This window comes from Cinclus cinclus, chromosome Z (genome assembly GCF_963662255.1).
Source record: "Cinclus cinclus chromosome Z, bCinCin1.1, whole genome shotgun sequence".
NCBI classification, from domain to species: domain Eukaryota; kingdom Metazoa; phylum Chordata; class Aves; order Passeriformes; family Cinclidae; genus Cinclus; species Cinclus cinclus.
Window position 1 is genome coordinate 57,746,107 of NC_085084.1, and position 16,485 is coordinate 57,762,591.

Genomic DNA, 16,485 nt, shown 5'->3' on the forward strand with positions numbered 1-16,485 from the left:
TGTGTCATTTCCACCAGCCAAAAGATGTCCAAGACTGCTCATTAATGAGACTACAGCATGAGCCTTTTCTTCACTCTGTCTTGGTGAAAACCCAGTGTGTCACAAAGGCAGACTTGTAAAGATTAATTTAGTCTTTCCAAAAACAGGCTGAGGAGTTGGGAGGTGAGGTGAATTTTCACCCTTTTGATCTTCTGTAGCAAAATTCACACCTGTGAATGAGAAACTGATGACCTGTGAAATCATTTTCTTGAAGACTTACCTGTAGTGAGGCTACCTCTAAAGCAGTCTTTCTTCTGCTAGGATTGCAGCATCCATGCACGTATTTCAGCCTAGCAAGATGTTTTACTGGTGACAGTGCCCCCTGGGGAACTGGTTTAACTCTAGAATTTCATCAACAAGCTGAAATCATTCACTCCAAGATACTCACTAGTATAATGTAAATATTATAGGTAGAATTTTACTCTGTAAACTATGCCTGAACAATACTTTTTAAAAAAAGAGATTGGAAGATACAACAGACAAACAGGAGAGGTGGTTTTTATCTTTTAGACAGACTATCTAATTCATTCTCTGGGTTCATAAAGTATTTAAATGTATTTGTCTGCCAGTCAACATCAGCACAAGCTACCTGACTCAGATGTCAGTAGAAACAGTGGGGTAACTAGATTTTCAGAGATTAGAAAGACTTAAATTTTTCTGATTTAAACTTTTTTTTTTTTGAAAGGGCTAAAAGAAAATAAGGCTACAGGATTTGGGACCAACTAATTACAACATTCAAACAAAGTCCTGTATTGTACGAAGGGAACAGTCAGGAAACTTTCCTTATTGGAAAGAATACAAGAGAAAACTCGTAGAAAATTATTACACTGTTAAGGACGGTTTAAAATTTTTGTGTGTATTAGTGAGGAATCTGGGCCAATGATAGCAATATTGCTTTTCAAGAAATTTGTGATTTTTACAGCTGAAGGGAAAATGTAGAAAGCATTTCACATTTTTTGAAAATGTTCTTTCTGTTCACTAGTTCTAAAAATACATATCTTAGGAAGTATTTGACACCTCTTCTACAACAGAAAACTATGGAAGATTTGCAGCCCTATTCAGACAAAAAATTCCAAGACAATGAGCATGGCTGGGATCATTCATGCCTTGTTTCACAGAAATGTCATTTGGAAGCAGTAAAGAATACTTACTTATTTTCATGTGGTTTTCTTCTTTCCTGTGTATGGAAAACAACACTTCATAAAACCTTTCGTTTTCTCAGCAGCTAGGAGTTGGCATTTGAGCTTGACAGGAGGGGTTGCATGTTGGTATTTGGTCATTTGTCAATATTGTTGCTGTTTGGTCAGTTATCAGTGTTGTTTCCTGCCTGATGAGCATTATTTCTCTCTTACTTTCAGCAGCTGTGATCCCCAGCACACAGATTAATCAAAGTGGAACAGCAGCTGGAGCAGTGTCCTTGTCCCACTCCAGCAGCCACTCTTCCCCAGGTCATAACATACAGGGCAGTCCTCTGCATCCTCCCCAGATACCTCTTCTTGCAGCTGCAGACTCAGAGAGGTAAGACCCTGTGTTTCCCAGCTGGAGATTGAGGTTTGGCTGTCTTCAGAGCTGTGAGGATGGGGGCAAATGCAATTGTTGGTGTGCAGAAAGGCACTGGTGGCACCCTGGCCTAACAACTGTTCTGGGTAGGGATTTATCAGGAGGAGGAGGTGAAATGAACAGTGTTGTTCCGGCCTGGGAGGGAGACTTTCCACCCATCTCCATTTCAAGGACTTCCTCCAATCCCTTCTTGATCCCAACAAAGGGTCCAAGCAAGGAAAGTGGTACCAGCTGGCACACTGATGACTGCAGCTGTATTTTACGTAATGGAGGCCCTGAGATTCATGTTTCTGTTTACTTGTAGAAGAGTCATATTCTGTCAATATTCTCCCTATAGTAAGCATTTCTGAAGGAGGACTTTGCCTTGTTTTTCTTAATTGCCATTTTATGAAGAACAATAGATAATTAGCAAAATTTTATTTCACTAGTTTCAGAGTTTCATTTATAATCAGGACTTATTTTATGACAGTTCCATATATTTTAAATTCTATTATTTTAGATATTTCAGTGGCATAAAAACCAATTGCTTGGATGTGTTTTGATTTTCATTGTTAGACATTCCCTAAATTATTTTCAGCAATCTTGCCAAGATTTACGTACTGCAGATGTGGAAATCTATAGCTCATTAAACCAGAAGTCTATCAAATCACAAGTCAGAAGAGGTCTAAGTAAATGGATTTTAGTGGAAAAGTCATGAAGATGTCATGTCATCATCACACAAACTACTAAACTCTTACTGTCTGCTCATGGATACTTAAACATTATTTTTAGATTTCTTTTTCAGTGCTCTAAGTGATAAATTGCTGTATTTCACTAACATATTTCAAAGTATTTAATTTCCTTGAGTGACAGATATGACAGTAATTTGAAGAGTACGAAATCCCCAATTATAAACCTGAAAACAACATTCACTAGATCTCAGTTACTCATAAATGAGCATAATTTCTTTAGATGAAAGCAATATTCACTCTTGCTTCTATCAGGAAGATAGAGGAACACAATGTCTTGAGAAGCTAACAAAAGGTGAAAGTACATTTTTATTTCAGACTTCACATGAATTCAGGCAGTTCTGGAGCCACTGGAAGTTGTTGAGCTTTTTGTACATCAGTCTGAGATGGAGCCTATGCCTCATGATCACTAGAGCTCACCTACTTACTTGGTTCATTCCTTCCTCCCCACTCCTGCCCCCATGACCCTGATCTTTTTCCCTTGTGCTGGCTCTGGCCCTCTGTGCACACCCTCTGGGACTGTCCATGCTCCCCTGACACAGAGGCTTTTCTGTCCCAGTATAGTTTTCTGTTCAGTGCATGTCCTCATCCATGCAAACCCAATGATTGCCAGACATGAGGTGACAGGCACAGACACATTAATAGCTGTTATAGGTATAAATGTCATTATAAAAAACAATTATGTTATTTGCCCATTTCTGAGGTTCTTCTGCTGCAAAACCATAGCAGAGGTGCCTAGAGTGAGACTTCATTAACTCGATTGAATGAATTTCAGATGTCAAGCTAAGAGAGTACTCTACAGAATAATAAAAAAGCTAGCATGGTATATTCCTTTTTAATGTGTTAAGTGTTTACACACCCTCTAAAAAGGCTTTAAGTGCTAACTCCCTTATGTGGAGCTACTTTGGATTAAAAAAAATCTTCCAGTGTCTTCATTTAGGTAGTGTAACAAATGGTAATTGAAGTTCAGAAAAGAGAAAAAGTACTACAGCAGCGTTGGTTTGATTACAATACAAAAAATTAAGGGAAATGTTTAAAAGAAGAACTGAGACAGAATGTGCATTTTGAATCTAATACATGCACTCACCTGGGGGCCTTGTGAGTAGTCTCTCACCTCACTTCATGGGTGTAATGAGAATGGTGAAAATGTGAACAAACCTTCAGTAGAGAAAGTGGCAGAGATAGTGTCTTGGACAAGTGTGAATCATCCTGTTTATTTCAACCTCAATGTTGAGCGGACTGCAGGATGTAGGGGTGCAAGGAGAGGGTTTGTTGTCCCACATGCTTGTAAGGGTTGGACTGGATGACCTTTGAGGGTCCCTTCCAGCCCAGACTGTTCTGTGGTTCCATGCTGTGTGGTTCCTGACACAGAACTGACAGAGCTAGGAAAGGCTGGCTAGCCCTTGCTCCAGCAGAAGGCTGTATTTGTTGGACTGAAGCTGATCCAAACTGGCCTGGCTGTTTAAAGATGCTGGGAGGCAAGTCTGTGCCACTTTTTGGACAGCAGATTCAGATTTATGAGAGACAGAAGCAGAAGGAAATAAGCACTTTCTCTGCATTTCCAGATACTTTCCAGATATTCCAGATAGTTTGTGTCTTTCCCTTCGAGGTGGCGTGAGGCAAAGTGCAGACTTGATTAAGCCTTATTAATGTGAGAAACTGACCCAAACATGGAACACATCTTACATTGCATTCGTTATGTGTACAAAACTTTGAGAACATATAGTGCAAGGTAGTTAGAGAGTTTGAATCTGAGAAACCACTTCATTTATCAAAGGAGACAGTATAAATGATGAAAGTGCAAATTTATATTTTGTCAGTCCCAGCTCTTTGATATTAACTTTGAGTGTTCCACTAATATGAATTACTGCAGCTATTCAGTGAAGGTACCAAATGTGTACCCAAAAGCATATCTATAACAGGTAATATGTACTTCACTTCCTTTTAACTCACTTCTGTAACACGAGAAGACATAAGTGTACAAATAAACTGAAAGAAAAATCTAATTAAAACTCAGATCAAAAATTACAGGTTTTTATGACAGAGTTAACATATGTGGCTGAGTGCCCCAAAACTGGTGGTGCTAAATGCTTGAAATTAATATTTTTAAATTCTTTCTTTACATAATGAATTATCCAAATATACAGCTTACTTTTGAGCAATAATTAACTTGTTAATCAGCGTGAGACAAGAACAAAATTTTTCATGGACTTGATGTTCCAGGTGATTTTTTTTATCCGCGTGTGAACCACAGCTAGTATGTCCCTAAAGCATGATTGCAGCTTTGCAGGAATTTCTAGAGACTGTGTCATGCTGACAAGAAGAACTTAGGGCCAAAGGGTTCCGTTTAGCAGTGCCATTATGCTACAATGAGTTCTGCAACAGTGATTCTTTTTGCTTGAGTGTGTAGTTATATTCACTTTGTGATTTCACTGTAGAATAGTAAGTAGCTCCAAGATAGACTTCCAGAAGCAAAAGCATCTGGAAGTCCTACCCAAGAAGTCAAGACACTCAACCTTCACATGTTACAAAGCCCTTTGTATGTAGCATACATAGGGCTGTCTAGAAGAGGGTCTTTGGTTAACAGTGTGGTTTCAAAATAAGTACATTAATTTATTTCCAGGCATGGGACACTTCAGAGGATTAATTATGTCTTTCAATTAGGTTTTCTTTTTAGTGGGCAAACGACACATATAAATGACGAATGCTTGAGTCAGAGGTGTCAGGAAGGCTAACCCTGAACCTGAGCCATAGAGTCCCAGATTTTCTTAATGGCTCCAGAAATATTCCCGCTCAGATTTTACACCTATCAGGTATAGGGAAGGGCAACTTTCTGCAAATCTGGCTGGTTCTTGAGTGACTTGACACCTGGGCTTGACTACAGCTCTTGATTGCAGTTTCCAAGTGGTTACAAGCTGGTCCGGAGTGTTTCAGGAGCAAAATTTAATTAGCTGCTCTCCCAGGGATATAATGAGATTTGTTCAGAGACAAATCTGGGCTGTGTCAAGTATAAGTTTCTCTTTTGTTAAGCAGAAGGAAAGAAAAAGTAGATAACTATGTTCGTGGATATGAGTAAGCCAGGTTGATTTATGAATAATTAGAAAGACCTTTATATGTTATAAAGTTTATTTATACTAAATCATGTCTACTAAAAAGGAGTTCTCTCTGTCTGCAAAATATAGTGCATTATAATTGGGAGGAAGCTTTTTTCCCATTAGTGGCCACTGGTTAAAATAATTTTTCAGCAATTAATTTTCACAAATTAATCCTGAAATCCTGAAAACACAAAGGATGATATCCCATGATTTTTAAAATAATAACAGCATTTAGACTGTCTGTACTTGGCTCTCAATCTCTTGCAGGAGCTAACAGTCTTTCTATGTGTTTCATATACAAAAAACCAATGTCAGTTACTACTCAGGAGACATATAGGCAGGTAATTATAGCACCTTTTAAATACCTCTTGACATTTTTAACACAAAATACCTAATGATTTTCTAAAAAAAATGTTCTCTATTCTTACTGTGAAATATGTGCATGTTTTGTTCTCTTCATCCCTGTTAAGTCTTTCAGTCTACTCTGCATTAGTTATCTGGAACAATGAAATATTTGACACATTTAAGACTCATTGGCTCAGTAGTAACATCTTAATTTCCTCCCTCCATGTAGCATTTCTGAAGTAATATATATTTATTAAGTTAATATCACATCAGCACCAGGACCATCCAAACCCTACCTAATATGCTTTAAAATGTGCTTTTCACAGAAAACTGAATAGGCAGTACATCACCCAAAGTTCATCTTGATAGCTGTTACACTGCAAATGTAGATTATGGTTCACCAGAAATGTAGTAAACACCTTTCAAATGAAGTCAAAATTACATAGAAAACATGTGGAAAATGCAGATTCTTAGCTGCAGCATAAAAAATCTCAAGTGACTTGGGTTTAAATACAGTTATAATCTGTATGATGACTCTGCCCAGGGGTGTTCTTTAGAGCTGCTGCTGGATTTGCACCTTCTGTTGTATTCAGGGTGTGATAAGAACTTCCTTACACTTCTTTAGGAAAAATGTGGGTTTTTTATTAGGTTAAAAAAAAAAATTATCTAGTAAATTGAAGTCCAGTCTCAGGACAATAGGGACCAGATCCATGCTTTAGAACACCGGCAGACTGTGTTAACTGAAGGTACTGATCCCTCCTAGCAGCAGCCACTGGGCACACAGAGAAGGGTATTCCTCCTTAGCAGACCTGTGACTTATTTTTAGTGGTGGAGAGACAGGCTGACCTGCAACGGGATCACCACGTCACTTTCCATTCACCCTCTTGCAGAAATATCATGGTTCTTTTTTGGTCTTTGGGAACATTTCCAGGTCTCCTCTCATGGATGAAAAAGTGGCCCAGAGCCATTCCTGAGCTTTCATTAACAACTAGCTGGATCCCATCAGTCTATTGGGTTATTTGGGGCACAGACAGGGCTTTCTGAAGCTCTTAAAATCCTAGCTTTCTGACTGCAGAACAGATTGTATGACCTATCTGTACTTCGAGGTATGCAGAAAAAAAAATGAGTAAAAAATCAAATTCCATAAAACTCTTGTGTAAAATCTTCAAAAGTAGTATGTGTGCTTGTAGTGGCAGCAGTGACAGGGCAGTGTGAAACATACAACTGAGGTGAGTAACTTCTATGGCTGCAGTGCTACCAGATTTGTTCTCAAGCATTCTCTCCTCTTCCAGGCTTCTAAATTTATAGTTTGAATTCAGATTAACATTTGGATGTGGTCAGATTCCGGAAGTAATTTAACACTTGCCCTTACCTGCATTATATTGCCATCAGATTGTTTATTTTCAAGTAGCTCTGTGTAACATACAAAGTTTACTAGAGCCTGAAACCTGGTCCTGAACCTAATACCTAACGCCTCAGTGACCAGTGACCTGAACTCATCTCTCACTGTCAGTGAGCAAGAGCAGCTATTTATTGATAAATAAAGTTGATACAAAGCCTTACAGTAAACAGCTGGCAGTGCCTCCAAAATCAGGTCCCCATTGAGGCATATCCTCCTATTATGACTTAGACACATGCACAGAAGGAGTGGGTTAATAGTAGTTTTCCATGATAAGGGACAATTCAGCCAGTTAATTTCCCAGATGTCAAGTCAAATGATATATCACCATTTAAAAATACGTCATCTCTATTTAAGCTGCTCACTCTTATTTTGGAAATCTGTATCTGTGCATATAACTAAAGTTATCTAAATAAAGTAAAAACAATCTTTAGCTCTTATGTATCAGAGATTTAACAGTTTTTATCGTTTTGAACTTCTAGGTTTGTTGCTCCAGCTCTTTCTCCTCAGCACATCAGTCCCCAGGGAATGTCAATTCAACAGCCCATGATGCAGAGACAGACTCCACAACCTCCTCAGCTTCTACAACTTGCAGGGATGCCTCTGAAGACATACCAACCTGCAGAAAGCCCTTCTTTTCCGCCAAATGCCCTTCACATTCAGGGTAAGAAGGAAGAATCTTCATCACTGATGTTAGTAGTTTGTTGCTATTGCTTATCTTCAAATTAAGTGCTTCAGGGACTGGCACTGATATTTTTCAGGCACTTTTCCTTGAAAGACCCTGGGAGGTAGCCTTCAGAATGCTGCCTTCAGACTTCTTTAAAATTCTTACCTTAGCTACTTGTTATTCATCCTGGTATGGAGTTACATGTTTCTCTTCAGACTGATTTTCAGCTCTGCTCCTGAAACAGAATGGCAAAAAATTCTGTGATGGCTATTAATTTTCTAATGTTACACTTCTAATCCCTCCTGATTTAGCATGTAAGTGTTAACCAGGTTTTCAAGAGGTAGGATATTTTTCTCTTTTGTACTTGTGGAGAGATGGAAAACTCTTGTTCTGTAAGCACAGAAGACTCCTGCAGCTGTGTTCCCACTTGTGCTGTGTAATCAGCTACTACAAGACCTTTCTCTTCAATACTGTATATTTTTTCTGTAACCAAGAAGAAAATAATCAGCTTGTAGGTTGTTTTGTTTGTTTGTTTTTCCTAGCTGGTGGAGACTGAATGCTAATTACCTTAACATTTCAGGAGTGTGTTGACAGCAGTAGTGTTGTTTCCTCTCAACTGTTTAAATACATGGTTTGCCATATTTGTCGACACAAGGTGCATAGCAAACTGGACTTCTAAAGGTCTTAGGAATCTGTTTATTGGTCAGGCTTCCTGAGAATTACTCTTGTAGATATCACAGGAAACATCCTGAGAAGAGTAAGGTATATTGGCTTTGCATAGTCTGGCTTTTGGTAGTGCGGGTGAGCACAAAGGCAGCTTCTGTGAGAAGCTACTGGAAGCTTCCACCATGTCCAGCAGAGACAATCCCTGATGGCTCTGAAGATGGACATGCTGCTGGCCAAGCCTGGGCCAACCAGAGATGCTGGTAACACCTCTGTGATAACAGACTGAAGAAGAAATTCAAAACAAAGTAGGCACAGCTTTTCCTAGCCAGAGAAGAGGAGGAGGTGAGAACGTGTGAGGGAAACAACATGGAGACACCAAGGTCAGTGCAGAAGGAGGGCAGGAGGTGCTCCAGGTGCTGGAGGTGAGATTCCTCTGGAGGCTGTGGTGAGACCGTGGTGAAGCAGCAGTGACCCTGCAGCCATGGGGATCCACGGGGGATGGAGAGATCCACCCACAGCCCATGGGGATCTATGGGGAATGCAGAGATCCACCCACAGCCCGTGGGGATCCATGGGGGATGCAGAGATCCACCCACAGCCCGTGGGGATCCATGGGGGATGCAGAGATCCACCCACAGCCCGTGGGGATCCATGGGGGATGCAGAGATCCACCCACAGCCCATGGGGAAGGTGCCCATGCTGGAGCAGGTGGATGCCTGGATGAGGCTGTAATCCATTTGGAGACCTGGTGGAGAGAGAGGGCCCAGATTCCAAACTGGAGCAGCCTGTTCTTGGAGGACTGCACCCTGTGGAAGAATGACCCAAGCCACAGCAGTTCAGGAGGACTGTGTGCCCGAGGAAGGGACTTACATTGCAGTAGTTTCGGCAGGACTGCTGCTCATGAGATTTGGAGCCATGCCAGGGAAGTTCATGGAGAATTATGTGCCCGAGGGAGGGACCCCATGGCCTCACAGGACTGCTCTCCCTGAGCAGCAGAAGAAAATCTCAGTGATGAACTGACCAAAACTCCCAAGCCCTGTCTCCCTGTTCTGTCAGTGGGATGCAGGGAGGGGCTGGGGGTGGGGGGAGGAAGGTGTTATAAGGGCTTATTTCACATTCATTATCCTCCTCTGATTCTGTTAGTAGTAAATTTCACTTTGCAACCTTAAGTTGAGCCCTTGAAGTTTTCTCCTGGCCTTTATCTCATTCAGGAGCCCTACGTTAATTATTTTCTCTTTTTCCATCTGCTGCCCAGCTGTAGCTGGGGAGGGTGAGTGAGTTACTCTCATGGGTGTCTGGCATTTGGCCAGTGTCAAACCACAACACAAGGCTTCTTTTATTTTCTTCCACTGATGTAAGCAGTCTCTCTAGGCAGAGAGGAAACAGGCATCTCCCCGAGTTCATAAATGTGAAGCAGAGAAAGAAAAATGCCAATCCTGTTATAGTCTTTTTATTGTACTAGCCACAGAGAAGCAGGATCTGACAGAGGTGGTTTTCTCCACAAAGTGGTAATTCCTTACCCCACTGATAGTACTAGAAGAAATTTACCAATGGACATAAGCAGTTATTGTTGGCTTTCTATATTCTCTGATGGAAGTTTCACTAATACTGTATGACCAATGGAGTACAGGGTGAAATTTCTTAATATACAGTCGTTGTCATATGACATATTCAAAAACATGCCAGAACAAATCCAGTAAATTCCTTGTGCAAGACTTGAAGAGATCAGGTTAGCCATCCTGTTTGCCCAGTAAAACACATTTTATTTGATTCCGTTTTTTGCTAGCATTTGGCAAGAACTCATCTTCTGGAAAGGCATCCAGATATTAGGGTCTGTCTTCCTGCCTGGAACAACAATTGTCTTTCAATTATACACATGGCTTTACCACATTCTTTCTTTCATGGGCATGGTAGTTTTAGGTATCCTAGAAACTGGGAGCACAACCAGTTGCTTAAAAGTAGACTTTCCAAAGAATCCTGCCTCCCAGGGGTTCACAAATCACCCTGGATTAATTGTTGCTCCAAACAGGACTTGTGCTGGCTTGTGTAGCAGCCTTCATATCTCCTTGGCCATCTTCTCCTCAGGGCAGGCCAGAACAATGCTATTGTGTTCCCATCTCTCTCTCCTACAGTCCAAAGAGGATTTAAAAGAACAAAATATGTGGGTTATCATTCTTCATAAGAAGGCCCAGTAGAGATCCTCATCTGAGTGAATGTCACATTTGAATTGAAGTCCTATTACATGTACAAATTTAAAAGTCAATTTAATACTATCTTCTGAGATCAATAAATTGTTGACTTTCAAGGGCTTGGACCTTAAACTTGTACCTTACTTAGCCCCACATTATCATTACTGTGTCTGCCTCACTCTCTTAGGAAAGCCTGTTTTGAAAATAGATACTGCTGACAGAAATTATATGCACACAGATAACAACTCAAAGTTCAAATTCTAAAGATCTTTGCACTTGAAACTGGCATGAAGACAATGTAGATTGAACTTTAACCCACAATGTGGGTATTAAATGTTTTTTCAAAGATCAAGTAACCTATTGTCACTGTACAAGGTATTCTGTCGGAATGTACTCCCTCCAGCTTAAGCACAGCTTTCTCATCCTATGTGCTGCACTGTAAGTGTTGTCCTGTGTGCCTTAAAGGCTTACCTAAACTCTCTCTCTCAAAAGCAGATTCTTCAAGAGTTCATGTTTTCTCAGTACCAGCACAAAGATTGCTGTGTTCCTTGGTCAATTCATTACAATGCAGAAAAACACCATAGAGTTATCTCCACACAATACTATTATGTATACAAGAAGTGGCTGTGGGAAGTTCTGTTAATTTCTATCTCCTGCAGTTCATAACCTGCCTTTTCAAGACTTAAAGTGCTGTAACTATAGCCACTTCAGCTCAGTCTGCTACCAGACAAAAGTGACAATTTGCCTCAGTATGTAGTCTTAAACTTGTCAGTTCCATTTAAATTTGCTTTATCAAGGAAGAAAGAGTTTCATTATCCAAAAGCTTTTTGAGGAAAACAAGTTCTAAACAGATGCAGTTTCTGAAAGCCTGAACATCTTAAAAGATCATGGTGATCTCGGAGTACTATCCTTTAGAGAGAAATATGTATGAGATCTAAGACTGACAGCCTTCTTGTATTTAATAGCTACTTGTATTGTGAAATGTCTTTTTCTTGGAAGAATATTGTCTACAGTTCAAGTTTCATTATTTGTTCTGAGTGATTGTCAACGTACATGGTAATGTCAGAGAGGACTTTCTTTTACCTCAGTTAATATTACATAATTGACTCAATATTCCCTTTTCTTGCTCTCGTGAAATTCGCAATATTCTTTGCTGCATGGAATGTTTTTAAGTGATGATGTTAGATACCTCACTAAGCTGTAGAAGTGAAGCTCTTATTTTCCTTTCATTAGATTGTAGTATCTTTTACTGCATTACCATTCCGTAAATCTGAAACTATCCTGACCTGGAGACTGGAATGACAGCTTCCCAGGTAGATATTGCATGCCAAAATCTGCAACAACTGGCCCAACACCTGCACTGCACTGGTGATTCTTTTCAACCACGAAAAGCTACTCTCAAGAGAGGTGTCTGAAGACACAGGCACCTACAGTACACAGGCAGCTGCAGGAATAAAGTATGGCTAGCTCTGAGACAAACCAGAAGAGACATGCTAGGTATGACAGGAAAGAGCAGCAACAGAAGTTCCCTCTTCACAGTAAGAAAATTTCTGTGCTGTGTATCATAGACTAAGGTAAAACTTTGGGAATGGACAAAGCTGACTTGCTTTTGGATGCACCTGATACTGCAAACATTTTTGCTTCAGAAACCTGGTTTAAAATGGTGTCTGTAACTCTTCTCACACGTATTTGTGACTTAATCTGATGACCAGAGCTGTCTGAGTTATGGAAGAAATAAAAAAAAAAGCAGCAAAGTATTCATTTAAAGAAAATAAAATGTTGTCACTTATTTAAAATAAAAAATTAGCTGATATGAGTTAGTTATATTAGTGACTCTATACAGTAACAGCTATCTTTAAATTACAAATACTAAGATTTTAATAAACAGAAACATTTCTATTTTTTTCACATTTGCAAATCCAGTATTAATGATTTGCAAATTAGTACAGTATGTAACTTGTGTCTCTCTCTCTTACTCTTTCTTTTCCTTTTGTTAACAGATAGATGGTACCACATGATTACTTGGTGTTGGTGTAATTTGGCTAGTGGACATGCAGAAATATACCACAAAGAAACACTATCTTGAAGTATTTCAGGCCAAAGACAGCTGGAATTTTTACATGCCATAGCAGCAAAGACTATTCACATGTGACATGCATTTCTGAATGGCAACTACAGTGATTTTCTTGAGAAAATATTCTCTTTTTTGTGACAGGCAGAGATATGACTGAGGAGAAAATAGATGTCCATCAGAAACTTCCTACCATATGGAAATAATAATTGTGGCAGTCATTCATTACATATCTATAATGAAATCTCCGTCCACAACAGTTCAATAGGATAAGTATGTTATTATGAATTTATGTGGACAACTGTATGTATGAATTTGAGCTGAGCTGTCTACCAGGACTTTTTAGATATTCAGCATCTTTCAGGACAAGGCTCTTTATGTGATAAAAAACAAGAACTTCTTGCTTTTAGAAGCAATTCTAACAGCTTACAGTTCTTCTACCATATTCAAAAATATTTCACTTTCCTAGGGAAGTAATGCTGTCATGTCAGAAGAGTAGCTATTTGTTCTGTACCTTGACATCATGAATCTTGGCTGTAGTGTACTGATTCAAAGAAACACAGCTGATGTAACCCTGTGCTAGTGTGTGATTTAAATCGTTTAATAAGACACAAGATTTTACAATGAAGAGTTGGAGCTGAAATCAACAGTTGCTGGAGCTTTATTAGCCAGCCCATTTGCCTTTTTTTTTTTAGTTTTTTCCAGTGCTGCATGGAAACACAGAAAACTGATGGTACAGTTAGTTACCTAACAGATATCTCAAGTATGGTCAGGGGCTACTGCCTGAGTTGGATATACTTTCATGTTATCCTACATTCAGCTGTATTGTAGATTATTATCTTTGGCTCTGAAGACACCAGGTTAGGAAATTTTGCTTTGTCATGCTGGTCTCCAGCTCTAAGACCTCAGCACTGTGCCTTGATGCACTGCAGATGCACACAAACGCATTAAGAATACTGCTAACTAACTGAGGGAAAGGGAACTACATATACTTAATTTTTGTTTATGACTCTCTATTTAAAAAGATTGATAATTGACACTAAATTGTGAAAAGAATTTGTATCTAGGAAAATTACATTACTTTTCCGTGATCTCCTTCCATCGTAAAAAAATTTTGATTAGAGTCTCTATGCATAACTCTACTATCAGCCAGCTGTCTTGGCATCAATGATAGATCCTTGGATTTTATTCAAACTTAACTTGGGTAGTCATTTATTTTGAATTTAGCATTTTCCTAGATTTTCAGGCAGATGCACAGTGTGCCTCTGGAGAGTACCAGTTCAAACATAGGATTGCGCAGTATAGGGAGAAATTTCCTGAAAAATTTCAGCTTCCAACCAGTCAGCTCCTCTCACAGGTCATGCTGGAATCAGAATGTCCATGGAGTAGATTATGTTTGAAATTAACAGCAACTTGAGGGAGTTTTAGGGAGCATCGTATCAATATTGTTTTATTTGTTTAAAATTATTGAAAACCGAGTGGTAGGACACTTGACGTTTTTATCATTCTCATGGCCATGGTTACACAAAACTATCCTTTGCATCTCTGTCCAGGTCTTTTACTGATGGCCTTCTTCTCATTCTAGGTTTTCATGGGCAGCTTCAGACTTTCTGCCCTCCACATTATTCTGACACTCAGAAAAACATACAAGACAGTGTTTCTTGCAATATGGCTCCTCCTGTTGACTGCTCAGCTCTCACATCAGCGGGCCAGGCAGGGCCTGGCATTTTCCATCCAAGTTTTTCAGATCATTCTGGTATCAAAGGTAAATAACAGCTGGTGGCTCCCTGTGTGATTGCGTCCAGTTTGTGAGTTTTGGCAGATGTGCTCGAGCTGTGTGTTTGGGTGGGATATGTCATGATGGATTTGACTCTTTACAAAGAGGAGATGTTTCCAGACCTTCATGGAGTGGTTGTGTTGAGGCCAGCCATTGTTGAGGGTGGCAGTAACAACTGGCCTATGCACAGTCTGCATGCTGCTGAGGACTCCTCAAGGTTCTAGCCTCTGGGGCTTAGACAGACTCTGGCTTGTGTATTTGACTAGAAATAATACAGTCCTTTGAGCCCTCTGTGATATTTGTGCAGCCACTCCACTCCACTGCACGTATTGTGGCAGGGACCTGAGATGATTCAAACTACTGATTTTGCTTGATGCATTCTTCTTTTTTATCAGTCTTGAATTTCAATTATTCACATTTCCATGACAAAAACTGCCTAGATGCACACTCACCTGTGTGCACTTAACTTAGTCTGTGCCTAGATGAAAAGTAGTTAAGGGGCTTGCATGCTGCTCTGTAAGGATGAAAGATCTCTGTGCAAAAGATCAGTACAAGACAGTGAGCCTAATCTTAGTGCTCAACTAATGCCCAGGTCTTCTACTGTCCTTCCACACAGGATGAATCCATTTAATAATTATTGTGCTTTGGAAGTGCCTTTTGCACCTAAAATTACAAAGAGGTATCTCACAGTATGTAAACGTGTTATCCAAAAGATGGGAGTGTGTCTGCAGTTACTATTGGGCTTACTATTGCCACTTGTACAAGGTAGTAATTTCTGTGCCAGGGTCTACTTGACTTTTATATTTTGTTGTCTTTTATCTTGTGTTCAATATGATGAAATTTGTTAAACAAGCATGAAGTTTATTTTCTCTAATGATCACAGTTTTAACACCCTTAAATGGGGAGGTGTTAGTTGCAATGAAATCTGCTCTACTTCAGAATTGATTCTGACAGAACGGAAAATTCCTCCTTTGGTTAGCATTAAGTTATGTAATTAATTTCATGCATATATTGGCTTATTTATTTTATTTGTGTATTTGAGCTAAAACCATTTCCAGTGCTATGCATAAGTAGTCAGACATAATTATATAGTTATCCTACTTATTAACTGTGTTTTTTTTGTTTTGTTTCTTCTCCCAGTATATGACTTTCCAGCAGGGTCTGTAGGTATCTTTGGTGATTCAGCTTGCAGCATGCCAGATGACAGCAGTTTCCTACAAGTAAATGCAGTGGATCATTGTTCCAGCCAGCTTTCTTCTGTATACACTGAAGGCTAAAGTAATGTATGTCTAGTTACAAGAACTTGATTCTGTTTCATCTTGCCCCTCTCTTATTTCCCTTCAAATTTTTTCTCTCCATGAAACTGCCATGTATGTATGGGGATATGACTAAATATACATACATAATGGAGAGGAACTGCAAGTAGCCAAGTACGAAGGAGAATGTTTGGATAAAGCAAGCTTTGCCACAACCTTAGCAACCATTTCTTCTCATCTGTGGTACAGCAACTATACTTTTTAAATTATTTCTTATTTTAATTTCTCAAAGGGAATTAAGAGACCAAATAAGAAAACTGGTTGTTGGCTATAATCCTTTCAAGCTGAATGGGTGCACTTACAGAAGAACACAGCTTTAGAAAATTCCATTTTCAAAAAAGGAAAAGAAGCAAAACCGGAGTTTTCTACAAACAGTTCAAAGGCATTCAGTTTTTGCACAACCTATCTGCATATGATACTTCCAAAGTTTAACCCACACCAGTATCCAGAAGGAAGAGGAATTTGACATATATGTTGGCACTACCTATTGGAGGCATTGGTGTGGCTTCTTTTTGGATCAAACGTTGTTGGTAGAGGATTTCTTACAATCCTCAGGTTAGGTGTCCTTTCCTTCCCTCTTTATTTTATGCCATACAGTATGGCTATTACTGTTTTCCCAATATTCATTCTGAC

The 16,485-nt window shown here is 39.4% G+C and overlaps 1 protein-coding gene across 1 annotated transcript in view; it reads left to right on the plus strand.

Annotated features, from left to right (window-relative positions):
* The window catches only part of GLIS3 (GLIS family zinc finger 3), a 143,612-nt gene extending 127,799 nt beyond the window's left edge, over nucleotides 1-15,813 (plus strand). Inside the window, exons 7-10 of the mRNA XM_062513254.1 lie at nucleotides 1,398-1,557; nucleotides 7,649-7,830; nucleotides 14,345-14,524; nucleotides 15,677-15,813. Coding sequence (XP_062369238.1) covers nucleotides 1,398-1,557; nucleotides 7,649-7,830; nucleotides 14,345-14,524; nucleotides 15,677-15,813 — 659 coding nt within the window. The remainder of the gene's footprint in view (nucleotides 1-1,397; nucleotides 1,558-7,648; nucleotides 7,831-14,344; nucleotides 14,525-15,676) is intronic.
* The last annotated feature ends 672 nt before the right edge of the window (nucleotides 15,814-16,485 follow it).